Source organism: Tubulanus polymorphus, chromosome 2 (genome assembly GCF_964204645.1).
Source record: "Tubulanus polymorphus chromosome 2, tnTubPoly1.2, whole genome shotgun sequence".
Classification (NCBI taxonomy): Eukaryota; Metazoa; Nemertea; class Palaeonemertea; order Tubulaniformes; family Tubulanidae; genus Tubulanus; species Tubulanus polymorphus.
In genome coordinates this window covers 21,578,213-21,604,027 of record NC_134026.1, presented here as the reverse complement: position 1 = coordinate 21,604,027, position 25,815 = coordinate 21,578,213, and the positions used below count along the sequence as shown (strand labels likewise).

The window sequence follows — 25,815 nt, the reverse complement described above, 5'->3', positions numbered from 1 at the left end:
CTTTCTGTATTCGTACAAACTTATATATATTCTTTTTATAAAATCATATACTCCACGATAAATGCAAGAAAGTTGAAACTTTGATGAAACACTTAGTCAAGCCATTAGATGTCTTCTTCATCCAATTCTTCATCTGGTGAACACTGAAAAAACATGTAGCAACATTCACAACAATTTCAGTATATTCTATAATCTTAAAAATCCTGAAACATCTCCCATAAGTCAGTCTGTCTTTCCCAAGTCGAATGATTTACACTCGGCGATACATATTTTTGAAAAATACTTACATAATATTCAACGAAACAAATCTGACCATCGTCGTTTCGTATCATGTATTGCAGTGATAAGAATCCTCTATCATCCGTACGAAGTGAGATTCTCGAAGAAAGAGTCAACGCTTTTACTGACGGTTTCAATAAAGATACTTTATACCTGCATTTAAGGAAGAATGAAATGATGCGACTAGATATTTCAATACTGTTAGTTGGGAGAATTTCGGTTTTCATAGTTAGTTGATTAGTGGTCAGAACTGATAACCGAACGCATGATCATAACATATAAGTGTCAGCCATCTGGGAAATAGGTCCTCCGCACTTCAAAAAGATGATGTTTTTTTTGTTTAATCCAATGAACTAGATATTCAAGAACAAGAGATTAACCGATGCTGATTTGAATTTATAAGTTTTATCAATCTGAAGATTACCTATTCGTCTGAGTTCTGGTGCATTGAAATGATTCAACCATATCGGAGTCTTTAGGGAAATCTGACTGAAAGATATAAAGACAGTTCAAGGATTTTCATAGTTGAAACCGAGAGGAATGCCATTAGAGGTTGCTCACTTACATGTGTGCTACCAGAATTGCCGAAAGTTGAAAGTCTTAGGTAAGGCTTATCAGGGGACATCAATATCTCCAACACCTCACTGGTCATATCCAGTTCACTAAACGCCTCCTTTAAACATTCTGACTGAAATGTAAGATCCAATGAAATGCATGTATTTAGCTTAGGCTTGGATATTCTAGATTAATGAAGAGATTACATTCCCTAGAAACTGTCTATTTCTTCCAAAGCACCAATTCAGTCCAAAATGATGTGTTAAATCTTAAATGCTTTGTAGATATGGATTACCTTCATGATAATTTTGTTGATCACATTCGTACTACAGAAATTGAAATCTAATGTTTCATCGGGTTCTTGTGTTTTAATGCTACAATCCGTAAGCACACCATTTTCTTCCAATCTACATGAACAGTATTACAAACGTAATTTCATCGCTATCTTACTTAAAACTAATAAAAGAAAAGATTTAATCATTACTTACAATAATATCAAAGGATAACCATATCCCCCATAGCACATTTTCAAGGCAGTTGTCTGACCAGGGACCGCACTTGTACCGAAGATATTCAAACATTCCTAAAATGTGAACAAAAATGAAACCAAACCATTAAATCGAATCCCTAATTATAGGCTAATAAGCCAATAAATATGTAATAATTGGCTACATATAGATTACTTACCAACAGTACAGTCAAATTAATCTTAAATGTTGATTGTTCTTCATTTATCTTATAATCTTGAAATATGGTCGATTGCAGGAATGCGTTGGCTTGAATACACTTTGCATCTTCGACGGTTACTTTTAAACCGTTGTTACTAGCAAATACGGTAGCAGTCTGAAAGATAAAATTATTAGTTTCGATTATCCGGCCCGAAGATAAGAGGACATTATATCCGACACCGGGCGGTGCTGCCCTCATATCGATTGATCTGTCTTTTAGTTAAGAAATCATAATGAAACGTCGTAGTGAAGAAAATTCTGCAACATACATATTTCTGACAGGGGGAAACTTAGAATGTTAAATATCAGACACTAAATTCAATAATGAAAAATGAAATCAAAAATTAATTGTAGATACAGTGATACTAGAATAAACAGAGATGACAACTTACATCTTTAAAATGAATAGCTTTCAGAATATTTGACATGTTCCGAGCGTTATCCATCTTCAACACAAGAATGAATTGTGTATCATCATCGGCTTCCTGAGTTGATAAAGCCATTTCAAGATTAATTCAAGGGACAAAATGAACTGGAACTTTTTACATCGTCGCTTCAGTAGCTAAACGCGCACTCCAATGCATGTGTCACGTGATTTCAAGATGGCGGCCTCCATGGACGGTAAGAAATACACGTTGAAGACTGGATTTCACAATCATATAGGCTCAGAGGTGGGCTGTATTTTGTAATTACAACTGCCTTATACCTTATTGACGTGTATCGTGAGTGACGGACACCGGACCGATGAATTATTCAGTGTCGTGACGTAGGATTTGTTGCGGAAAAAAGGCACTTTCGCTTCAAATTCAATCAATCATCGAATATTCATTCATTCTCATCAATCAGTCCTGTTCATCCTCGCCTGCCACAGACCCTCAAACCCTGGCAAGTGAGGCTGGACCATGAGTTGTGTAGTGGGAAATTCGATATCATATATCATTCCTGGCTTTGATAGTAAATAAAATATGCATGCATTGTAACATTGATTTAAGAACCCTCATTTTATGTTGTAGGGGATTTTCTAGAGGCGCTTCTTGACCCGTCGACATATCTCAATGTGACGGTTGCGACATTACTCATCGGCATAACAGCTCTCGTGTGGCTTCTATTCAATGGCCAACAAAGCTCGAGGATAAATCCGCAGGTATCTTATCCAAAAAGCTGCAACAAAAATCTTGTAAATATCCTTTCTGTTAATGATATCATAGTTTATGTTTTGAACTTTTAGAAAGCTTACAACGGACCGAAGCCTGAAAGGAAGGTTCCCGATGAACTAAGTCAGAAATGTGTATCAGACTCTGGAAAATCGATAAAAATATTTTATGGAACTCAGACTGGAACTGCAAAGGTAAAAATCACGAATTCAGACGTGATAATGTATTACCTCTATAGGTTTGTTTGTAGGTATTTTCGTTCTTTTTTTAAGCATTTCGCAACTAAGTTGTCGAAACAAGCCGAATCGAGAGAAATAACCTGCAGCATCGTCGATCTAAAGACTTATGACCCAGACGAGAGTTTAGCTGAAGAGGTGAGTTAAACTAATCAGATATGAAATGAAGCAAAGATGTAAAAAAATATCCGCTTGATTAATACATCATTTTAACTAATGCTGAATTTATACTCTCGTATTAACAGGCAGTGAGTGGTGCTGTATGCGTGTTCATTTTATCAACATACGTTGAAGGAGCTCCTCCGGAGGATATTAAATGGTTTTATAAATGGATTATGGAGGCTGCCTCGGATTTCCGAGTGCAGAAGTCAATGCTGAAAGAAATGCGATACACCGTCGTCGGACTTGGAAACTCACTGTATAGCGATCATTTTTGTACTGTAAGTCTTAAGAAAATTTAGTTGAGTAACCTGGCTTTAATCAAACAAAAATTACTAAATTACGAGATAAATTTGCACTGCTTTAAGTTACATAGGTGTTATTAGATTTGATCTGGGTTCCTCCCCTTAGTGGGGACATTTGATGAATGAAGAATAGTGACTGTATGATTCATAGGAAAAACCAAATGATTTCAGTTCGTCTTCGGCAACGCTTCTGAGTTTACATAATCATGACTTCACTGTGCTTACGGAACCTTCCGAATTACTTTAATGTTTTGATAGCCTGGAAAAAATGTTGACAAGTGGCTTCATCAACTTTCTGCCGTTCGTTTGCTGCCGGTTGGAATGATGGATGAGAATGTATCACTTAGTAAAAATGGAGGTAATTCATTGATTCAGATCATTTAGATTATTTCAGCCGCCTATATCCAAACTAATATGTACCCAGTACTCAATTTAGTATTCCTTATAGCCTACCACTAACCTATAGACAGTGCGGCAATCTTGCCTTAGTGATGGTGGTTCACAATGTGGCCACTTTATTTGCCCTGGTTGATATCAAGACTGATTTATTTCCCTAATTAACGAGACAAATAAATGGAAGGTATAAATACTGGTACAAACTGATAATTTTTGTTTTAGGAAATGAAGCAGATTTTGATGTCTGGATGAAAAGCTTCTGGACTTCATACAACAATTTGTGTACCTCATCAACGTCCTGTTGTGGTCAAAGTGACACTTGTTGCCAAGAAAAGGAGACGGCTACAGATGAAGTGGTTGGTAACAATACAATATAAGATGGGTAGATTGTTAATATTGTTGAAGTTATTTGTTTATGCAGTCCGGTATTCATTATAGTTGTATGAGAGTAGCAGCGAAGAGGATGATGACAATGATAATGATGATGGTAACAAAGAACATATGTCAAATGGTGTGATGGATATGGAAGATCTTGGAAATATGATGCAAAAAATGGAGAAAGCTAAGGTATCATGGGAGGTTTCTTACCTTGACTTACCAGATCGAATGAATTCAAAATATTGGGTTATATGTTCATGTATTTGACATCAAAGACTCGTTACCAGCTATTTATTCGACAGACTAAGGTTGTTACATTTTCCAGATACAACGAAAAGCCGAAGAGAGTTCTAAAGGAGAACGCGAGATGATCACTCCCATACTTAAAAAAGCCCTCGAGAAACAGGGTTATAAACTCATAGGTTCACATTCAGGTGTCAAACTTTGTCGATGGACTAAGGTGAGCTATCTGTCTCTCAAGGTGGTGTAAATTTCTTGTTAATTGAAACTACCGGCAGACATTTTTGTGTCTGTTTCTAAATGTATTCTGTGACTACTATTTGCTAGTGAACCCTTTCACAGTGGCTTTCTTTAGAATATCGAAAAAAAGATAATTGAAAGCATGCAATATATGTATTGAAAGGAGAAATCGATTTCATTGATATTGACATACTTTCCTAAGCTTTATGCTGTTGGATCATTTCAGTCGATGTTACGAGGCCGTGGTGGCTGTTATAAGCACACATTTTATGGAATCGAGAGTCACCGATGTATGGAAACGACTCCGAGTTTGGCTTGTGCGAACAAATGTGTCTTCTGCTGGAGGTAAATATCTAAAATGATCAAGATATGCTTATATCGACGATTACGTTGCTACCATTTCGTTTGATTAATTTTTACAGACATCATACTAACCCTGTAGGGACTGAATGGAGATGGAAAATGGATAACCCAGAATTGATAATCAACGGAGCAATGGAAAATCATTATAAACTCATCAATCAATTCAAAGGTAGTTGAAAAATGTGTTAATTCTTTCAGTAAAGATAATGCAGTTACCGGTAGTTACTACAGTGCGTAAAAGTACAGTGATTGAAATGTTCATATTTTGGCAGGTGTTCCTGGCGTAAAACCTGAACGTATAGCGGAAGGAATGTCTATCAAGCATTGTGCCTTATCTTTAGTCGGCGAACCGATTATGTATCCAGAAATAAACAATTTCGTCAAAATGCTACATGATAAATCCATATCATCGTTTCTGGTCACGAATGCTCAGTTTCCAGATGCTATAAGGTATATCACTAGATTTGGTCAGGTTTTTGGCGTATTACAATTACTATAGGACAAAGATTAGATCCGTGTTGGTTCATGATATCCAAACCAAGACAACTACGGTAGCCATTATGGGACACATGGCTATGTTTACCTGTACTCCCTACCCATCCTATAACAAAATAAACATAGATGATCCCAGAAGATAATTTCGAACTAATCTCTCCACCGCTAATCAGATGTTATTATATAGTGATGTCTTAATGAAACTATGAATCCGTTTTTAGGAATCTCTTACCTGTAACGCAGTTGTACGTTAGCGTTGATGCAAGTACTAAAGATGCCCTCAAAAAAATCGACAGGCCTTTGTTCCGTGATTTCTGGCCGAGGTTCCTTGATAGTTTGAAAGCATTATCCGAAAAGGTACAGTGAATCAAATCTTGTTGTCATTGAGTACACAAGTTATTTTGTAATAGTTTAAGGGATTGAGCTTAAGTGTTGATATTGTAGGGTCAGAGGACAGTATACAGGTTGACACTGGTAAAAGCCTGGAACACGGAGGAGTTGAAGTCATATGCTGATCTTATAGCTATCGGAAATCCAGATCTCATAGAAATAAAGGTAGTTAGTAATTTGATGAAAATATATTTGTCTACTGTAGTGATAGTCTGATGGATAGAACAACTAAAGACATTTTGGGGGAAATGAAAATTCAGAAAATGTCATTTAGTTGTGGGGTAAAATGAGCTATTTTGAGTAACTTGAATTAACTCGACCTTTTTGATTTTTTTTTCCTACTAGGGCGTAACATTCTGCGGCGACTCTAAAGCCAGTAGTTTAACGATGCAAAACGTGCCGTGGCACGAAGAAGTGATTTCATTCGTGCAACAGTTGGCCGACATGTTACCCGACTATGAAATAGCATCTGAACACGCGCATTCGAATTGTGTGCTCGTCGCGCATAAAAAGGTTAGGATCGATTTTAAGAGAAATAAAGCGAAGCAATTTATTACTTAATAATCTACACATTACTAAATGAAGTGATCCTCTTCGTGTTGTAGTTTAAAGTTGATGGTGAATGGTGGACATGGATAGACTACGTCAAATTTCACGAGCTTATTCAAGAATATAATTTATCCGATGGCGAAAAGACATTCAAAGCGGAAGACTACATGTCTAAAACTCCCTCCTGGGCAGTGTTCGGGGCCTCGGAGAAAGGCTTCGATCCCAATGAAACTAGATTTTTCAGAAAGAACCGAAAAGATGTTAGTGGCTGTTGATTTTAGATACAAAATGTGAATAAATCAGCATATATAAAATGTGAAATTTTGTTTTGAATGAATATTGGACTTAAGGCCCTTCATCCCACAGTAGAGCATCAGGGCCAAGGCTTCAATATGTTCTCTCCAGTTTCTTCTATCTTCGCTTTGGCTACCTGCAGCACCTCGTCCCATGTCAGCTCAATCAGTTTCAGCTTGTCAGCAGTTGTGTATAATGCAAGTATCAATCTGCTGCGTGCACCCTGCAGCCCTTGGACATCCATTCCCCAAATATTTGAATCCTTAGGGCAGAGGTTCCAGGCTGTTGATACTTGCTGCATATAAGGTATTGTCCAGTTACTTCTGAAGGGAGTCTGTCACAACACAGCTTCTAATAGCAATTATGACATAGAAACGTCTTCTTCCTTCACATAAGATTTCAGAGTTTTGTACGACCATGAACTTAATCTTTTAGAATATAATTTTGTTCAACTTAAAATTAATAAGTTCAAGTTAGTGTACTAGTTACCGGTAACCTTGATATATTCATTGGAATAAGTTTAAGTAACGTCTTAAGTATGTCAAGAGTAATCCAAATGTCTTAAACTTAAAATGTCCATGAGTAATTGTAGCTACACTTATTAGCTTAAGTTAGTGCACTAGTTACCTTTGCCTATAATTTTGGAAATGGGTGCATTACTTGTATCCAAAGATAGTCCTGATACCAGTACCACTTACCAGTAATAACTGGTGAAACTAAGGGAGTATTACTATGGATGCATACCTGGTACGTTTCCTCTTAGGAACGCAAGGACCCGAAGAATGATTGAATCTTCTCTAGTGCCGTCTTTTCCTGGGCTTATCTCGAAGCACAGAAACCCTTCCTGCATCGAAGATGAACAAGGATGGACTTGAGAAATAAAATACCCGGTATATCATGACACAAAAAATCAGTTTTCCATTTATAATAATACCAATATTTATTCCACTTTAAACTGGACAAATAAGCCACGATGTCAGCGCAGGCTGGCGCTTCTATCGCGTTTAGCACGATTATAAAATCCATACGACGATAATGAAATAAATTGTCCCGAGTCCGCTGGCTTTCGCAGCCAACGCAATAAATAAAATCCACTTCACTCAACGACAACGTATCAGTAATCATTGTAACTCAGTTGTTCGCGTGTATTTCTCCGGTTGAAGATGATGTGCCGATTTGCTGCTGCTTTTGAAAAACACGTTTAGCTGAATGAAAGTCCGACTCTAATAATTGCGTTGCCGATTATCACGGCCTCTTCTTTCTGTAAAACGAATACGAAAAAGAAACTTAAGTTAAATTTCTAATTGATGATTTCTTTGTTAATTCAGTTGAATCTAATTTTCTGTTTTTACTTTTAATACTATTTTGAGAAACTCCAGCCAAAAACGGTGGACACCCATCACCTATAAACCTGATCCAAATTTTCCATACCGGTTAATCGAAAACCATTGCGGCTGTTCTGTTGGATTTCAAGTTTTGATTTTCAATCATTGAATTAAAGTTTAATCTATCAATGTTATTATTAGGAAAATTTTCAATCACTTGTTAATCAAACGAAACCCAGGGTCAGGTTCTATTTGCGGTGAAAATGAATAGAATATTTCTTTCCACCCATAACCAAATTAATCACACCATCATGACACACAGGTGAAATGTCGTTAAGATTGAAATTCACCAATCACGAATAAGCAGGTTTCAACGACGCTACGCGGTGGATGTGCCCTACGTGCCGGTAAAAAACCTCTCCCATAGCTCGTTAAAACACACCAGTAAAAAGTTTGTTGGATCGACTCCCTAATTGTGATCGAAATACATATCTCCCTGCGAGAGTTTTCACAAACAAACTTTCAACTGAATCCAAACCGTAAATTTACACTCAATAGTTTTTCACTTAGTACCTGATTTTCTGATTTATCTATTTAGCTGTAGTTTTGGCTACAGTTCCTATTATATTAACAAGAATAATTACATTTTAGTCAGACGAATGTAATGGAATGGAATGAAAGGAGTGGGATGATTCGATGACGAGAGACGATAGAAACGTCAGCAATTAATGGAAATCATTTTGTTTGGTTGGGTTTGCTTCGAACATACTACCTTGTTTTTTATCGCTAGATTCTAAAACTGACAAATATGTGAGTACAGGTAATAACAAAATAAATCACCAGAATTTTCTCTCGTTTTGAATTCTCCACATCAAGAGTTCGTACACTGCAATCTCATTAACTCAAGTGAAAGTTGGAAATTATCTTTTTTGTTCATATTCTAATCGTTATTCTTTTCAGTGATCATAAGAATACAGCAGTTTGAGTAGAACCGCAACATTCAAGACAAATATAACCTTATTTAATGCTGTTTAGCAAGTATTTTTCAAATGGATCTACGCAGTGAAAACTGAAAACCTTGGGCACAGTTTCACAAAAACGACTGACTCCTCAACGATTCAACAAGTGAATAACAATGATAGATATCTACAATTTCATATCGAAATATTCATAATATCTTATACATCTTACTAAATGAATTTATTATTGAGTAGTCTGACATACTGATTATGATTGGCGCATATATTTTCATTATATTTCAGTATATATATGTCAGTATTATTATCATCATTATTAGGTATTTCATTTAGTAAGATGTATATAATATCATGAACATTTCGATATGAAATAGCAGATATCTATCACTAAAATTCTGTGACTTATATCATGGTGTCACCAGCTGAATTCATGAAGAGATTAATCCAATTTTAAGAGCTAATTCTTTCAGTGAAACTAGGTCCTGCGGCATAGTACACGAATCTGAAACGACTACAACTATTTAAAAACATGTTACTTACGATTTTGTTTCCATCCCGATTGTTGATTGAACTGATTACCGCCTTGGTTCCCCCGCTGGTAACGATTGTCGCCGCGATCTCCGCGGTTGTACCGATTCGAGTCCTTGTTGAATCGATTGCCAGTCTGGTAGCCCGACTGGTTCGACTGGTTGCCGCGATCTTTCTGATAGCTGAAGTAGTTGCCCGATTTCATCTCGAGTATACGTTCGTTGTTGTCAACGAGCGACGCGACTTTCTCGGACAGTTGCAGCGCGAGCGCCTGCAGACGTGTCGGCTCCGTGCGATGCATCATTACCGTTTGCGTCGGTTCGTCTAGTGACGCCTGAAATAAACAATGCATGTTGAATTAACTGCATGTCTTGACTATAAAAAAGGGAGCGAGAATAACTTCATCTTTTTCACTAGTAAACTCTTCAATCTAAGAGCATAGCATAGCCAGCACCTAATCAATAACCTGTCTAGAGTTAAGTTTCACAATTGGATATTTTCACAAACCAGTCAGGAATGGGAAAGACAATTTTCAATAGAATGTTCATCAGTGCTGATCTGATTATAAAAGCTAACCACCAACGATTAGGTTACTAAGAACCCAGTCACGCGGGTTAAGTTAAAATTTCACTCGCAAATTGAGAGTTTTTCTATTGGCCTTGGCCAAGTTCCATAGTTATAAATAAAAATTCTATGTTAAGGACAACGCACTGCAAATAATATTTTCTCAACTTTGTCATTTAATAAGAGTTTAACTTAACTAAAAACTGAGGTATCAGATCCTGGGCCCTGACGGCCGATACTTCTGCCGTAACATCACGCAGGCAAGCTTCATAAAAAAAAATTAATTTTTCCTTACCATCAGTTCTTCATTGATGATCATCTTGCTGATGATCGAATGCACGATTCCTTTCTCCAGTTCAAACATCTCGGATAAGGTTTGCAAACTAATCGAATCGTAAACGCTGCTATACGTAAACAGATACGTGCGTAAACTCTCCTCTTGGATTTTATTCGTGATCATATCGCGTACTTTATCGACGTTGTAGAATAAATCCCAGACCTGTCATGGGGAATAAATTGTATTAGCTGCGTGTGCGTTAAGTCTCAACTGTCCACTTTTTATAGCAATCATGTACAAGACATGAGAAATAATAGTGTGTACAGTGGAAATTCATTACGAACTTCAGGGGACCAGATAATATGTTCATTATAACCAATATTTTCCTATTTGGGACAAAATTCTAGGTTTGTAATCACCGATAAATCGTTAAATCCAAGAACGTTGCAACAAGGTTCCACTGTATAAACAAAGTAGAAAAAATATCCGGGGAATCACTTTTTCGTAGAATTTGATGTTATTCTCATTTTCAAATTCATCAGAAATCACCTGACAAGAATGGTTGTTTCTTTCAAGATAACTACCAATATTGCCACCAGACAGCCCTTGAATAAAAGGGACCTTGTTTTTTCCCGGACTATTCCGTGACATGTACATTGTAATCAATTAACACAATAAAATGCATTAGACATAGACAGACACTGTTCGATTTTACGCATGATCTAGCAATCCATAAAATTCCATGACTATTCCCTGAAATTTTTAAAGAAAAGAAAATCCCCTGACTTTTCCCTTAAGCCTTCACCGAACTGAGCCTTACCTTTGCATTCATTTTTTCGTTAATAATGAAGTTTTTACACGCTCTCCAATCACCGGTTTTCATCGCTTTCGAAGCGGCAACGACGTGTTCTCTCATACTCTCAGGTGGGCCGACGAGTGTCTGACGTTCGCTCAATTTCAACACATGATGGAAATTCTTACTGATCATACGTCTGCGCGCGTCCAGTTCATGAGCTACGGGAATATAACAAATAATATCCTCAGAAAAATTCATCCGAACATATCGAACACCAAGAAAGGACCTATTGCACACTTCTTTGAGTAGTTAAAATTCGTACGATTTGAAACCGACTGATTTTGATTTACTCTTCGATGAATAAACTCAAAACTGTGGAACTGGATTCAAGATATTTACACGACAAACTCAAGCAGCTACCTACTTTCACCAATTATTTCTTAAGTTTTCAATTCTCAATTCAATTTCAATTTGCAACTCACCAGCCATATAAGGAATTTCGAGAAGCATAGCCGAGACTAGGTAGACGCATTCTAACAGTTCCAGATTAATATGCATATGATACGGCATCTGGCGACGTTTCTCAATCTTTTCCTGCTCGGCCGTTCTCTCATGCTGTCTTTGAAGCAAGAGTCCCTACAATGGATAGATTATTTCAAATGACACCATTTCTACAGTTCTTTAATCACATAATTAGATCTACACACAAGACGGACGTATATCTTGTATATATTCTTTGTCCACGAAAGTCATTTCTAGAATTTTTGATGATCAAGAGTTTACCTGAGCCAACAATTCCTTAGCTCGACCTCCGCTTTGGATATCTACTAAACAATGATGCGCGTCCTTCACCATGCCTTGACGGAATGCGCATAATCCTAACTGAACCATACTACGATTGTAGTAAATCTGAAAATGACAAACAGCAGATATAAGTTTCTTTGCTCTCGCAATAATCATTTCCGAATTAATCCGCGCTATTTCCTGCGATTCAAACAGGTCGCCGATCGAAAAAACAGCGCTAACATGAGGACGTACCTGGGTGGGCACGTCGGAGTGTTGAATATTGTCCTGTAGATGCGACATCATCATCAGATCGCGAGCTTCGAACCAACGATCGTGCAACGCGTGGTGGTAAATGTGACACAGTATCGCTCGTGTGCGGATGCGATCGGTGTTGTCGATACCATAAATATAACGACACAGCTTACCCATCAACGCGTACGTGTCGATATATCCCTCGGGAATCTCAGGCTGAAAAGATACAAATACATTCATGTAAGGGCATCTTGGCGAATACAAATAATCAAGGCCGTCGGAACAGGGGCGGCCAAAGCTGCCCCATTTTTTTGCTTAACAAAATTTTTTCAAAAGCACGCTGACCGCGTAGCAGCTCGTCGTTCTCTGTACTAGGTGGTTGGCTCACGGCATCTCATGCGTCTGTGAATGAGACCGTGAAATGGCCCCAAAAGGCATCTCCGGCGATGGAATTTTCAAAATTTTTCTAGGGGAGGGCCCCCAGACCCCCTTCAGAAATAAGCCTCGCCACTGAAAAATTCCTTCCGACGGCTCTGATAATGGAGTGGATTAGAGTGATTTGAGCGTTCAACTCAGGAATACCTGGTATATCCCCCCAATTAGGTACAGCCCCTAGGGCTTGGACTGTCCAGCTTGAATGTATATTTCAGTAATCATGTATACTAATTATCATATCTATGTTATCATGTATTATACATTTGAGAAAATAGATTCAAACGCTTGTACTCATTGTCTCATTCGGCCCTTTGACTGATAGATGATTCTCGGATGTTACTTTACCCAAGGGAAAGATGATTAGCACAATGAAATATACTTAGTCTCGAGGTTATGTGCCAATGATCGTGTCATGACACTGTTTTATCAATATGGACTTTAAAATATGAACTCACCGTTTCCCCATTGTCCTTTTGTTGTTTTATCATGGCACCGCGACGATCAAACTAAAAAATATACAGGTTTAATCAAATCGATGCTGCAAAACAATAATATCCCTATTCCTCCCACTAAGCGTTCATTACCTTGTAGTAAATATGTTTGATTCTGAGGAAGTAAACTCTACAGATCTCGTCGCTGAGCGCTTTCTCCTCGATCAAGCCTTGCAGGCACAAGATTATACTGCATACTTTTTCCTCATCTTTTAACCTATGAACAGAAATAGAATCAATGTTATGATCATAGTAGCCAGCACTACAGTCAGTCATGAGGCCAAAATGCAGAGATGAGAACGCCGACCTATAAAATCTGCGTTTTTTTTTCTTCAGTTACATACTCGAACCAGCTGAAGGCGCGAAGCTATTTTGGGGGGTTTGGGGGGTCCTTCCCCAAGAAAATTAAAAGCGTTAGAAATTAAAAGTGTTATCCGAGCACTAAAAGCGATCTTGAACCCATGAACGACTATTTTACTTTGGAAGGTAATGGCTAGTTCCAATGTGGTACATCCTCATTCGATGACATTCAGCATCTCATGCATTATTGGTTGAGCCCTGAATTAATGCAGTTAAAATGCGCCGATGAATGCTCACTACAAATCATCACCCAGTAGTGTATAGTATCTGAAGGCGTTCGCCACACACGCGCGGCAACAGTAAGTAGGCCTATATACATTACTACTGTTGCCGCGCGCGCGTCTGCAACCGATCGATAAAATACATACACACTCGTCGTAGTACAAATGTAGATACAAAATCAGTGTTGCAATGAATATACATTGAAGTGCGATACTTTTACGCAATGATAAGTAAAACAGGCACTGAACGCTTTTACGGTTCACCTGATTACCGATCGCGCCGTAACAATTGAGTGAGCCCCCCTCATACTTTTACATCATTTTTCGACTATTTGGAAAATTTATATTTTTCAATACAGAAATCCGCGGGGAATTCTCATCCCTGAAAATGTCAGCGAGTCAAATCACTGCAAATAAACTTCCCGTACGCGGCCATGAACCAAATCTAACTCACAACTTTCGAACTTGGTCCAGGTGGAACAATTGATTATTAACTCAATAATCTCCTATTCAAAAAGATTGTTAATGGTTTTCACACATTACTACAAAATAACAAACTCACCTATCAACGTATTCAGTGCTGTGGGCATCACAGGCTTGCAGCATTTTGGTGAATTCTTCATCCATGCGTTCGACCATTGCGAGTATACAGCCGCGTATACGATAAGGTGCTTCTTCTAACTGTTCGCTATCGTCGCTGATGTTCTCACCGACCGTGATGTTATCGCTCGTTTTCAAAAGCTCCAACAACTCGGCGATAAATGTCAGGCATCTGTAATACATTTGAACACGCAAGTTTTTGAAATCTGCTTGATATATTTTTCTCAATCTATCAATCCCGTCTCTCCTGAGAATATGCATAATAGCAATACACTAACAATCTAAGCTGTATTGGGGGAAATGCCCATCTGTTCTTTCTGACACACCAGCACTGTTCTCCGCAAATGGTTTTAGAGGGGCTGTCACCCTTTCCATTTTTACATCCACCCCTTATAAAATATCTGCTGCACCTACCAGTGTGGATGTCAATATTCTACCAATGCTGATAATTACTTAAATATATATTGAGCCAGTGAAAACTAGATTACACCAAAATTTAGCTTAATATTCTATTTGGGGGTATCAAAAGCCTTGCTACTTCCCCAGCCACGACGTCATATACTTGACATTGAATACAGCCCCTTAAAAATGACAGCATACGAAAAACACTGACCAGATAAAGCACGGCCGGGCCGTTATGAACTTACTTCTCCCACATGTCGGTTTTCATGCACGTTGCGATGTTCGGGTTGTAATCGAAGATGGCGGCGATCACGTGAAACATGATCTTGATGAACATTCCCGGCCCGAGATTGTGAGCCGACGAGATCGAATTCAATTCGAGCAGCAGGTCGATCTGTTCGGTTCTATCGGTTCCCTTCTTACCACGTCCGGACACGATTTCATTCAACTTTTTGTACACCGATTCGTGATTGATTTCGGCATCTTTCGCGAACATTTTCGGCTTCTCCTGTAATTCATAACCATCAACAAAATATTCATCCATACAGATTCGGACAATAGTTCATTATAAGAAATTAAAATAGCAAAGACACATCTTTTCAAGAGGCAATTTTTTCAAACACTCAAGTTTGATTTACGATTTCCTTAAAATTTTGAGGCTTTTTTTCTGATTAATCATATCATCAAATTTCCGATCAATAACGGAGAGACAATTTTCCAAACTTCAAACGCGCGTCAATCGCAATTCGTACCATTTTCATCGGAGCACCGCTTTTCACAACTTCCTCCCATTCTCCCTCGCCGTCGTCCTCATCGCTCTCGGGACGTTTCTTCCGTTCGCGAATTTTCTCCTCTTTCGCCTTGTCACGTTTGATCCGGTCCTTCTCTTTTTCGGGCCCGGTCCTAAACGACGAAGGTGCGACAATCAAAAAATCAGTAAATTATCGACGATACGAATATTCAACCAGTAAATCGATACAATACGCACTTTTTCAAGAATTTAGCTGCCAGGTTTTCACCGTAATCTTCATCATCTGAACTTGAAGTCGAGCTATCACCCCCGGAGCTCGCCCACATATCGTCATCAGAGTCAGACTCCTTTAAAAAATCAAAATTTCATGCATACATTTTATGAAATATTTTGCTGAACTGAAAAAGCAGTTAAAATTAAGCTGCAATTAATTATTTTTAGATAAAGTACAGGCTCGTTTCTATTTTGACAAATTTCAACCCGAATGCTTCAAATTTTACTGATTTCAACACAACAGTTAAGAATGAGATGGCAAAAGTAAGATAATGATTTTCTCACCTCTTGCTCTTTGACCACTGCGACAGGTTTTTCTTTCTTCAGGAAATTAGCGACTTTCATCGGGGCTTCAATGCCTCCGTCAATTTCATCGTCGTCGTCATCATCATCATCATCGTCATCATCATCTGATTCCGATGCACTGCCTTTTATTTCTTCCTTGTCAGGATTCTGAAGTTAAATCGTACCGTTGCACATAAACAACAATATTTCTAAAACGATTTTGATGAAACGAATGCAGGTCCACACAACCACGATCCAGCCCCTTCAGGAACTTATCCTTATTTTGCAAAGTCTTGATCATTTTTTTTTTCAAAGTTTGATATAATACAATATCGTTTTAATGTGTATTTTTGAAAAAACATAACTGGCGTGAAGTTGTGAACATATGCAAAGACTGGAGATGACGCGTGGAATGTCCAAGTCTATGATGGTAGGTGCAGGCAGCTTAGCGAGACGTGATTCCAGATAGGCCGAGGTCCAGTTGCAAACTGAACTCGACTAAACTAACCTCTCTATAATCAGTAATCTCTTTCTCGTAATCGCGGTTATATTTCTTCAATTTCTGACGTAGAGTCGTCAAACCCTTCGCGTTGTTCTTACTCATCAGTTTTCGAGCTTCGCGATCTTCCCAGCACTGAAATAGGAGTAACCGAGGCGATAAAGTGATGAGAAAAATACACAGAACTTCGTTAATTGCAGCACAGTGAAGGGTTGTCGAAAAACACTGACCTCAGCGACAAAATCTTCCAGTTCGACGAGTGTGCGAATATAGAATCGCGGAATTCCTTCTTGAACAACGACTTTTTTGGCTTTATCGTATGCCTTCGTCAGATTCTCAAAATCTTCAAAGAAAACAAATATCATTATCACGTACTGGAGGCGCCAGTTAAATAAACATTACTCATTCCAATTGATACGAGAGCCAGATGCCAAGCACCAACAGATATCCTGCATCTAGTTCTTAAATTTTGGTACAATTTTAACCCGCAAAAAATCATTTCAGTATAGAATAATTGAATTAATAGCAACATAATTCAAAATAAATCTAAAATGAAATCTTTGTAGCAGCTGTGGAACTGAGATTCAAAACAGAGTCAATGATCTTATAGTTTAACTTTCGATGTTGAATAACAATTTATTCATTTGCTCACCTGTAAGGACATTGGACATGTCTTTAATTTTCTTATGGTTCTTCAAGACTTTGATGACATCATTCATGCCTTCAAACCTAGAATATACAAATATTTATCCCGATCAAGGTTTCCACTGATACATCGACTCAATTTGAATTCTCGCAATACTCTGGAGGAGGTTAAATTCCATTTCTTTGCAGGACTATTTGACCGAATCACAACTTTGTTTTCTCCGATGCCTACCTTTTCTCCTTCTCGCTTCTTACAACACGTTTCACATCTTCCTCATCATCGCTGAATTGGAATCTGCTCGGTCCTTTCTGCACTACAGGCAACGCCTCGTCTCCACTCGATTCAGATTCAGACTCCGATTCGGAGCTCATCGCTCCTTTATAAAAACGCGACATCTTGGCAGCCGGTTTTCTTTACTGAAAGTGATAGTAAATTTGTAGAATTCGTAATTAGGCTGCATGAATAAACCAGATGAGATGCCAGACACAAAACCAATCAACAATAAATCAACCCAAAAATAATTGATGGGTGTTTTTGACTAAAGCCAAGAAACTCCAGTTTTCACATCATTCAATGAGTCAGTACGACAGACGAGATGGCCTAATTAGATAAGTTTTAATTTTCAAAATTTAAAATCAATCAAAATTCTGAAATGAGCATTCTATTGGGAAACTGTAATATCTTTATCAAATTCGACACAGATGGATGGATTAGATGCACAGAGTTCTTTTTCATGACGGGACGATGGATATTGATTTGATATAAATGACACACACAGACACACAGTACAGTGACACACCATACGGAAAGTCGACGACGCGTTAAAAGGCCATTTTGAAGGGGTTCACGGCCCCCTGATCGGAGGAAAATCACGTAGTCCTTTACTTTTAATTTAAGAGGAATATATTTGGGGTATTTTGCGGTCATATTTAGTCTATCGGGGCTCAAAAAATGAATTACCTGCGCCCAAACACCCGGCTTTTTTAGCAGCAACAAATGGCGTATTTCACGTGTGTTGTGCACTACGTCATCAATTTATGAGTGGCTTCGCCTAGTAAATTAAATTCAATTCTTTATTGATCATTATGTTAACACTACATATAAGATTCCCAAATTCAATAAAGTTACAAATTTTGAAATAACAAAAAACAAAACACAAGTTACAAAATTTTAAAAACCGGGCAGACTGGGTCTAAAGTAAATTTTATTGCGCGAAACTTTTTTAACGATTCGTTAAAAAGATATTCCAGATATATTATAAGCTTAACGAGTATTCCAAATATATAGGTCTACAAGGCATATTCTCGTTTTTAGATTCAAAATTTAAGATTTTTATTGTTGTACAGCCGCCAGAGCGCGCCGAGTCCTCGCTTGCCTCGAATTCAAGTGGAATCCTCGATTGCCGCAGTCGAGTCCATCAACGCAAGTACCCGTGACGTAGTTCACACGCACATGTGGAAGATCGCATGTTTATCCCTAAATTCCCAGTAAATAAATACCCCTAGCTCCACAACGGGATAAACATGGGCAAGAAAGTAAAAACTGGAAAAGCCCGTCGGGATAAATTCTACCATTTAGCCAAGGAAACCGGTAAATATTCGAGTCATTCGCTGTGGAACTCATTAATAAACTGAACTGGTCGGATTCTTCAATCATAATTTACTTTTGAATTAGAATTTTTCGTATCGTTTCATTCTTTTCATCCAAAGGAGGCTTTATCAATCTACTGGACCCAGTTCCACAGTTGTGAGTTAAGATTTGACTCTGTGGAACTGGATCCTGTAATGATATTGATCATTTTGAAATTCATTTTATTTTTACATGACTTTTCCCACACGGCCCTGGCCTAATCTTTTACTATATATTTTCAAACCTTATTGACTCATTGTCAATGAATTGAATGCGATGTGTATATCCTTTCAGGTTACAGATCAAGAGCTGCATTTAAATTGTTGCAATTGAATCGAAAATATCAGTTTTTACAATCATCAAGAGTGGTTATAGATCTGTGCGCCGCGCCTGGTGGTTGGTTACAAGTAGCCGCCAATCAAACTCCAGTTTCTAGTCATGTTATCGGTAAGCATTTCGGCCGATTCATTTATAGAGATTTGATTCTTTGATCCAGTCCTGCGAAGTGGTTTGTTTATTCCTTGTTTATGTTGCAGGTGTTGATTTGGTGCCGATTCGGGCCGTTCCAAATTGTATCACACTCACCGAAGATATTACTACAGATAAATGTCGACAGGTAGAAAATATGATTATTTGGAAATACGCGTGAATTGAGTCCAAAATATTCAAATATTTGAGGAACCAGTTTTAAAAGAAGTTTGGTGTCTCTTTTAAATTTTGTGATTACATTTTCTGGTTATCTCTTTCTAGGCCTTGAAGAAAGAACTTCAAACATGGAAAGCTGATTGCGTGTTGAATGATGGTGCACCCAATTTGGGTAAAAACTGGGTTCATGATGCATTTGCTCAAGGTAATTAATTATCTTTCAACCCATAATTATGAATCCTTTTGAAATTGTTTAGGCCCATGCTATTTCTATTGTATATTATGTCGTATTTTGGATATTTCATCCAAATATAACCAGATCAACTAGAATTGTATGTAAATATATGCAGCAGGGTTTTCTTATTTTTTGGAATTCAGAGATCAATGATCCAACTCACAGCCGGTATAACTTTTATAGAACTATGAAATCTAAATTTCAGCTAGAACCATATTTATTATTCTTAAAAGACCATTCTCTAAAATCAGCAATAGCAAAACTTCCATTGTCATGTCATAACCTTATAATTGAAAAAGGAAGGAGACTCGGCATCGCTCAACCAAATCGTATTTGCCCTCACTGTAACGCTGTCGGCGACGAATCCCATGTTCTTTTTTTATTGTAAACTGCAGGATAACTTAAGAACTAAATATGATATTGTAAATCTAAACCTAGATACTTTTCTTTCGGCCTTTACTAATCCCAATAAACCAATCTTCTTAAATATCGCGAAATTTATATATCATGGGCTTGTAAATATCACTTAAATAATATTGTATATATATATGTTAGACATTGTATTACTTCTCTCTCCTTTTATTATTTTTCTGTTAGTGCACATCTTTGTGTCACACATTTTTGTTTTTTGTCTGTTTGTTGTTATTGTTGTTTTTCTTCATTCACAATCTTATACTTTGGATTTATGATGAATAAATTGAAATTGAAATTGTTAGAAAATTTGGATGAACAAATAATAACTCAAAATGCCACTCAATCAATTAGGCCTATTGGCCATACTCAACTTATGCCAAAATTATGAATTTAGTTCATTAACCTTTGGTTCATTGTCAATTAAAATGTGATGATCCTTGTTTTATAGCCGAGTTGACTCTTCAAGCGCTACGTCTTGGAACAGACTTTTTGAAAAAAGGCGGTTGGTTCGTTACGAAGGTTTTCCGTTCGAAAGATTACAACGCGTTGATGTGGGTTTTCAAGCAGTTCTTCCGAAAGGTTTTCGCTACGAAACCGCAAGCTTCACGAAATGAATCGGCAGAGGTGTTCGTCGTCTGTCAGCATTACTTCGCGCCGGATAAAATCGATCCGAAACTTCTCGATCCGAAATTCGTCTTCAAAGAAGTCGACACTGGCCCAACTAATGAAATAAATATGATTCATCCTGAGAAAAAGAATAAGTTAGTATCAACTTCTACCATTGTTTTCATCCCGCTTTTGGCTATTTATTGTGTTTCCTCATGTTTGTTTAGAAAAGAATTCAACAAGCTTTGGTATATTGTTTTCCAATATTTGGTGGTGTAAAAGTTGATTGAACACTTACTAAATTAGATTTAAGTTATAGTACCTGAGTGACTAAGTTGTTAATATTTTCCAGGAAAGTTGAAGGTTATGCTGATGGTGATTATACGTGTTTCCATACGTTACCAGTGAGCAAGTTTCTACAAGCGGAAAATCATGTAGAACTTCTTTCCACAGCAAGTGCAGTAAGTCATTCTAGGATTTAAATGCAGGCATGAACTTGAAATTTATGGTCGCTAAATTCACTGTTATCGAAATTCTCAGATTGATATTGACCTCAAAACTGTTCTCAGTCATGTTTCCACCACCACTGAAATTAAGGAATGTTGCAAGGATATCAAAGTTCTCGGAAAGAAAGAAATCAGGTAAATGTGTTCTATCAAAAAGATGCATATAATCCCCTTATTTATGAATTTTTCTCGTCAATCAATTATTGTAATTTCATTGATTTTATCTTTTACAGAACATTATTGAATTGGCGGAAAAAGCTTGTCAAAGAATTCGCGGAGAAACTAAAACTAGACGAAGGGTTTGTAATTTTCTTATTGATGAATTGAATTCTATTCTAACTATCAAGTCCCCGCCAGTGTTGTTTCGGTGGATTGAGGGATTTTTCAGGATTTATACGGTACCGGGAATTTTGTTTTTCAGAGAAATTGAAGAAACAAAGGAGGAAAATGAAGATCAGGTGGATGAGGATGAACAGATTAATCAGAAATTAGCTGAAATGAAAGCTTCGGAACAGCATGAACAGAAGAAGTAAGTTGAGAAGTAAAGAGTAGTAAGAATTTCCCATCATCTTTGACTTATTATGTTGAAATTAACCGACGTTCTCTCTGATTTTCAGAAAATTGAAAAAAGTGCGAAAAGAAAAGGCGAAATTACGCCAGAAGATGGATTTAAAGATGGTTATTCCCGGTGACAAACACGACTTTCAAGATGACATTTCATTATTCAAATTAGGAAAAATCAAAAGTAAAGAGGTAAGGAATGAGATGTTATCATTCATTCATTCATTCTTGGCCTCTGCTTAACAGTGGCTTAGGTAATGTTGCATGTAACAACTATTGCTGCTGTTGTTATCAATTTTCCTGGTCCTCTGAATATATTCTCTCACTGAATATAATTCCAGGGTTTGTCAGTTGTTGAAAAAGGTGATATCGATTTCATGGACGACGACGGAGATGAAAGTGACGATGACATGACGTCGAATCGTAAACTTCGACAGGCTTACGATCGAGGCGCCACTCAAGATTACAGCGACGAAAGTGAAAGCGAACACGACGACTCGGAAGATGAGGAAGCGGAATTAGAAATGGAGGAATATAATGAAGAGGGTGAAGAGGAAGAGGAAAGTGATAATGATGATGAAAAAGATGAGTAAGTTGGTTTTCGCGCCATCTCTCAAGTACTACCTAATGTATTATATTGTATATGGTTAATTGAATGAATTCAAATGTTGTTGCAATATTTACAAAACATTTCTACATATGAATGTATCCTGTAAAATATGACGTTTGATTAGGATTTCTCTAATGAACCAGATTAGTTTCATCGGTCCAAAATTATCGGAATTAAGCGAGTGATACTATATATGATATTGTATTCCAGGCAGGAGGAACCCGATTCCAATCCACTGATGCTTGACCTAGAGGAAAAAAGCAACAAATCTCAACGCCAAGCAGCGCTGTGGTTTAAAAAGGTGAGTCTTGAGTAAGTTTTCACCATTTGACATACTCGATACGTTTTTGCCACGAGTAAGGTGCAAACAGTCGACTTCACTTAACTCAGATTGGGCCTGACAAAATTGGTTTAGGTTAAAGAACAGAAAAATGTGTTTTTTGAAGTCGTTTTTGGCCAAGATAGTCCAAAGCCCGAGTTGGCCATGTCTGATTTGGGCACAGCTTACTGTACCGTATTTTTGTTTCATAGGACATTTTCAGCGGAATCGAAGGCGACCGTGATGAGGATTTGGAAGTTGAAAAAATGGCGGAGGAATACAAGAAAAAGGGCGGCGTAATCTTAGGTAATTGGGTTGAAGGCAATCTTTGCGATTGGATGAATCCTGTAATTTTGGTCAAAAGGCATTTAACACACATTTTTTCTTGAAGTAAATTGAAATTAAGGTCATCCATTCATTCTATTTAATTAAAGGGAAATCTTCAACAAACCTGGACAAGAAAGAACATAAAGCGAAGAAAAATAAAAGATCAGACGATAGGCAGAATTCTGATGGCGAATCAGATGTTGGCGACGCAATATCCGATTCCGAGGACGAGTCCGGTATCGATAACGAGTTTCAGTTGAAATCCATCGATGATGATATTTCAGATGATTCGGAAGATGATGATGACGACAGCGATTACGACATAAACGAGAATCTAGATTCGAAAGAGACGACGTCATTAAAACGCGGGAATACTGCCGGATTTGAAGTGGTGCCCGCCGAGACGCAAGCGGCGAAAATTCGAAAGTTGGATCCGGAAGGTCTCGCTATCGGTGCTGCGATGGTACAGTCACAAAAGCGACGACGTGATATCATCGAGGGAGCGTATAACAGGTAATGATTAATTACTTGAAACAATTGTGAAAAATAAAAAGTACAACCTGGTCAATCCAGATGTTTTGATGAGACACATAATCGGGAAGAATAGTTATAACAGTTCCTCGATTCCTGAAAGTGCTTCTAAACCAAAAATATTTTTAAAGGGGCTTGAGGCTCCATTAATTCGAGCAATGTAGCAAGAAAGTCCTTTAAAACTCCTTCAGTTTTGAGAAATGGGCAATTAGAAAGTTTTGTGGGATATAAATGCGATGCGGGCCCTTCTTCAAAATTTGAATCTTTTTCCTTTAAAAATCCTTGAAAACTCCTTATATCCAGGAATGACTGGTCTGTATGCACTCTGTATAGAAAATTAAACATTATATCCAGGAATGACTGATCTGTATGGACCCTGTATAGAAAATCAAACATTGGACCCAATAATATCATCATTTTAAATGGTCGGTTTAGTCATTGCAACAATTTTTCCGGATCTATAAAATTCACTCATATAACGTATGCTTGCATGTACCAGGTTTATGTTTGTAAATTGTCTAGGTTCACAAACAATGACGAACACTTGCCCGACTGGTTTGTGCAAGATGAAAGAAAGCATATGAAGAAAAGGCTGCCTGTAACGAAGGTCAGTTTTATTATTTGAGGTTTTCGATAATTCCTTGCGTGCATGTACTAATCGATGAAACGTGTTTTTTAATTCAGGAAGAGGTAGCCGAATATAAAGAAAGACTGAAAGCAGTCAATGCGAGACCGATGAAGAAAATAGCGGAAGCAAAAGGCCGAAAAAAGAGAAAGGTTTGTTCAGGCAACCATATATCCTTTGTAGATAGCTGCTTGATTGATTTCGATGGTAGAAAAAATGAGATTTTTGTTGTTCTTTTTCAAGATGGTCAAAAGGATCGAAAAAGCGCGAAAGAAAGCGGACGTCGTGTCTGAAACGGTCGATGTGACCGATCGTGAAAAGTGGCAACAAATTAAACAGTACGTGATAAAAAAGGTTTCTGTCATACACAGTTCGATCTTCGCTTGCAAGGGTGTGATTGCCTCCCACTGAAGCTCGTGCCAACACAAACCCTGGCCCCAGAACCTTCATTGGGTCTAATACACTGCTCAAGATATCTTTAGCGGACATCCGCCACCAGTCTATGTATTAAGCCAATCAGATGCGTTGTTTTTAACTAGCAGATTCGCTCTATCAGCACAACACATCTGATTGGCTAGATATATAAATTGGTGGCTGCTGACTAGCAAGATGTCCGCCCAAGAAAACTTGGGCAGATTAATAGATCTAAAGGATTTGTGGCCAGTGTACGTCTTAGTGTGAGTTTCGGTAGGAGGCACTCAATCCCTGGCAAGTGAGGATTACCTAGTACATGTCGCTGTAATTTGCATTAACTCTCCTAGGATATATAAACGAGCGGGCTTACTGAAAAATAAGAAAGAGGAAGTACAGTACGTGGTTGCTAAAAGAGGAATGGGCAAGCGAGTCAGTCGTCCAGCTGGTGTGAAAGGTCGCTTCAAAGTTGTCGATCCCAGAATGAGAAAGGATGATCGACAACACAAAGTGAATGTTAAGAATCAGAAAAAGGGGGGCAGGCAAGCAAAAAGTCGAAAAAAGAAATGATGTCTCTTTGGATAATAAAGGTTTTTATTACGAATTCTGTGTGTCAAGTTTTGTCTTTGAAGCATCAGTTTTCCTCCATCACTTTTAAATTATCTTCTAAACAGCATCTTTCAGGATGAAATTGATATGAATACAACAAGAATAGTGTGGGGTCTCTGTGGTACTTTAAAGCACTGTTTAGAAATTGTTGTAGTATATAATCTACTTTCTTGGCTCAAAAAAGGTATAGAGGATAGTCTCGGAGAAAAGACCATTTTCTAAAAATTTTACTATAGGCATGGAAACATTCAAATTATGGAGTCACTTTCACTACACTGCCCATCTGTACCTTTATCAGGTATGTACATTACTACTAAAACTGATTGGCTGCTGTTGAAATAGACACACTTAACTCCTCATTGTGACATCGGCTGTGGATGTTGTGTAGTAATCTGTCTTTTTGGAAGCAGTTCTGAAGAAATCGGCAAGAAAATCTGTCAACTCTGATGGCAACTAAAATTCCTCTCTGACTCCGGTGACTTGTCGTCACCATCAAGCAGCTATTCACTATTATTCCTGGCTTGTTTATTGCTCCCTTGTTCAGGCAGTATAGAATCT

The 25,815-nt window shown here is 37.8% G+C and overlaps 4 protein-coding genes across 9 annotated transcripts; 2 read left to right on the top strand and 2 right to left on the bottom strand.

The window, feature by feature from the left end:
• Nucleotides 1-30: 30 nt before the first annotated feature.
• Nucleotides 31-2,156, bottom strand: LOC141900215 (cell cycle checkpoint protein RAD1-like). The gene is made up of 8 exons (XM_074787004.1): nucleotides 1,955-2,156; nucleotides 1,522-1,677; nucleotides 1,323-1,417; nucleotides 1,130-1,241; nucleotides 845-967; nucleotides 704-768; nucleotides 288-432; nucleotides 31-143 (listed from the first exon to the last, which is right to left on the bottom strand). Exons 1-8 carry the CDS (start codon nucleotides 2,063-2,065, stop codon nucleotides 105-107), a joined length of 846 nt encoding a protein of 281 aa, XP_074643105.1. The 5' UTR covers nucleotides 2,066-2,156; the 3' UTR covers nucleotides 31-104.
• Nucleotides 2,153-6,779, top strand: LOC141900214 (S-adenosyl-L-methionine-dependent tRNA 4-demethylwyosine synthase TYW1-like). The gene is made up of 16 exons (XM_074787003.1): nucleotides 2,153-2,183; nucleotides 2,576-2,706; nucleotides 2,791-2,910; nucleotides 2,989-3,090; nucleotides 3,198-3,392; nucleotides 3,675-3,774; nucleotides 4,035-4,168; nucleotides 4,251-4,379; nucleotides 4,516-4,650; nucleotides 4,897-5,015; nucleotides 5,093-5,202; nucleotides 5,306-5,483; nucleotides 5,750-5,885; nucleotides 5,973-6,083; nucleotides 6,264-6,431; nucleotides 6,524-6,779. Exons 1-16 carry the CDS (start codon nucleotides 2,165-2,167, stop codon nucleotides 6,740-6,742), a joined length of 2,106 nt encoding a protein of 701 aa, XP_074643104.1. The 5' UTR covers nucleotides 2,153-2,164; the 3' UTR covers nucleotides 6,743-6,779.
• Nucleotides 6,780-7,681: 902 nt separating this feature from the next.
• LOC141900213 (eukaryotic translation initiation factor 3 subunit C-like) lies at nucleotides 7,682-18,265 on the bottom strand. 6 transcript variants are annotated; one of them, XM_074786999.1, is made up of 21 exons: nucleotides 18,190-18,265; nucleotides 17,461-17,645; nucleotides 17,236-17,312; nucleotides 16,814-16,926; nucleotides 16,593-16,718; nucleotides 16,085-16,252; nucleotides 15,764-15,873; nucleotides 15,528-15,678; nucleotides 15,021-15,283; nucleotides 14,336-14,545; nucleotides 13,286-13,409; nucleotides 13,157-13,207; nucleotides 12,267-12,482; nucleotides 12,012-12,137; nucleotides 11,711-11,864; nucleotides 11,253-11,446; nucleotides 10,451-10,654; nucleotides 9,604-9,925; nucleotides 8,859-8,885; nucleotides 8,660-8,705; nucleotides 7,682-8,022 (listed from the first exon to the last, which is right to left on the bottom strand). In XM_074786999.1, the coding sequence occupies exons 2-20, from the start codon at nucleotides 17,622-17,624 to the stop codon at nucleotides 8,677-8,679; spliced, it is 2,829 nt and encodes a 942-aa protein (XP_074643100.1). In that variant the 5' UTR covers nucleotides 17,625-17,645; nucleotides 18,190-18,265; the 3' UTR covers nucleotides 7,682-8,022; nucleotides 8,660-8,676. The 6 variants fall into 6 exon arrangements, with proteins under 6 accessions (XP_074643100.1, XP_074643101.1, XP_074643097.1 ...); XM_074787000.1 differs by having other exon boundaries at nucleotides 8,859-8,879; XM_074786996.1 differs by lacking the exon at nucleotides 8,660-8,705.
• A 382-nt stretch (nucleotides 18,266-18,647) lies between these two features.
• Nucleotides 18,648-25,252, top strand: LOC141899761 (pre-rRNA 2'-O-ribose RNA methyltransferase FTSJ3-like). Its single transcript, XM_074786273.1, has 18 exons — nucleotides 18,648-18,819; nucleotides 19,153-19,305; nucleotides 19,395-19,474; nucleotides 19,609-19,708; nucleotides 20,601-20,913; nucleotides 21,111-21,219; nucleotides 21,299-21,399; nucleotides 21,498-21,563; nucleotides 21,686-21,793; nucleotides 21,882-22,017; nucleotides 22,167-22,414; nucleotides 22,646-22,736; nucleotides 22,967-23,060; nucleotides 23,189-23,594; nucleotides 24,135-24,219; nucleotides 24,297-24,389; nucleotides 24,481-24,575; nucleotides 24,999-25,252. The coding sequence occupies exons 1-18, from the start codon at nucleotides 18,753-18,755 to the stop codon at nucleotides 25,216-25,218; spliced, it is 2,565 nt and encodes an 854-aa protein (XP_074642374.1). The 5' UTR covers nucleotides 18,648-18,752; the 3' UTR covers nucleotides 25,219-25,252.
• The last annotated feature ends 563 nt before the right edge of the window (nucleotides 25,253-25,815 follow it).

Excerpts from the sequence above, each read along its gene's own strand:
- LOC141899761 (XM_074786273.1), top strand. The coding sequence starts at position 18,753 with ATGGGCAAGAAAGTAAAAACTGGAAAAGCCCGTCGGGATAAATTCTAC. Across the intron at positions 21,794-21,881 it reads GAACAGCATGAACAGAAGAA|AAAATTGAAAAAAGTGCGAA; the intron begins GTAAGTTGAGAA and ends TCTGATTTTCAG. Across the intron at positions 23,595-24,134 it reads ATCGAGGGAGCGTATAACAG|GTTCACAAACAATGACGAAC; the intron begins GTAATGATTAAT and ends TAAATTGTCTAG.
- LOC141900214 (XM_074787003.1), top strand. Across the intron at positions 2,911-2,988 it reads CTCAGACTGGAACTGCAAAG|CATTTCGCAACTAAGTTGTC; the intron begins GTAAAAATCACG and ends TCTTTTTTTAAG. Across the intron at positions 4,380-4,515 it reads AAAAAATGGAGAAAGCTAAG|ATACAACGAAAAGCCGAAGA; the intron begins GTATCATGGGAG and ends TACATTTTCCAG.
- LOC141900213 (XM_074786996.1), bottom strand. The coding sequence starts at position 17,624 with ATGTCGCGTTTTTATAAAGGAGCGATGAGCTCCGAATCGGAGTCTGAA. Across the intron at positions 15,679-15,763 it reads GCAGCTAAATTCTTGAAAAA|GACCGGGCCCGAAAAAGAGA; the intron begins GTGCGTATTGTA and ends TTCGTCGTTTAG. Across the intron at positions 8,023-8,858 it reads ATCTAGCGATAAAAAACAAG|AAAGAAGAGGCCGTGATAAT; the intron begins GTAGTATGTTCG and ends TTCGTTTTACAG.
- LOC141900215 (XM_074787004.1), bottom strand. The coding sequence starts at position 2,065 with ATGGCTTTATCAACTCAGGAAGCCGATGATGATACACAATTCATTCTT. Across the intron at positions 769-844 it reads GCAATTCTGGTAGCACACAT|TCAGATTTCCCTAAAGACTC; the intron begins GTAAGTGAGCAA and ends TATATCTTTCAG. Across the intron at positions 144-287 it reads TTTGTTTCGTTGAATATTAT|TGTTCACCAGATGAAGAATT; the intron begins GTAAGTATTTTT and ends ATGTTTTTTCAG.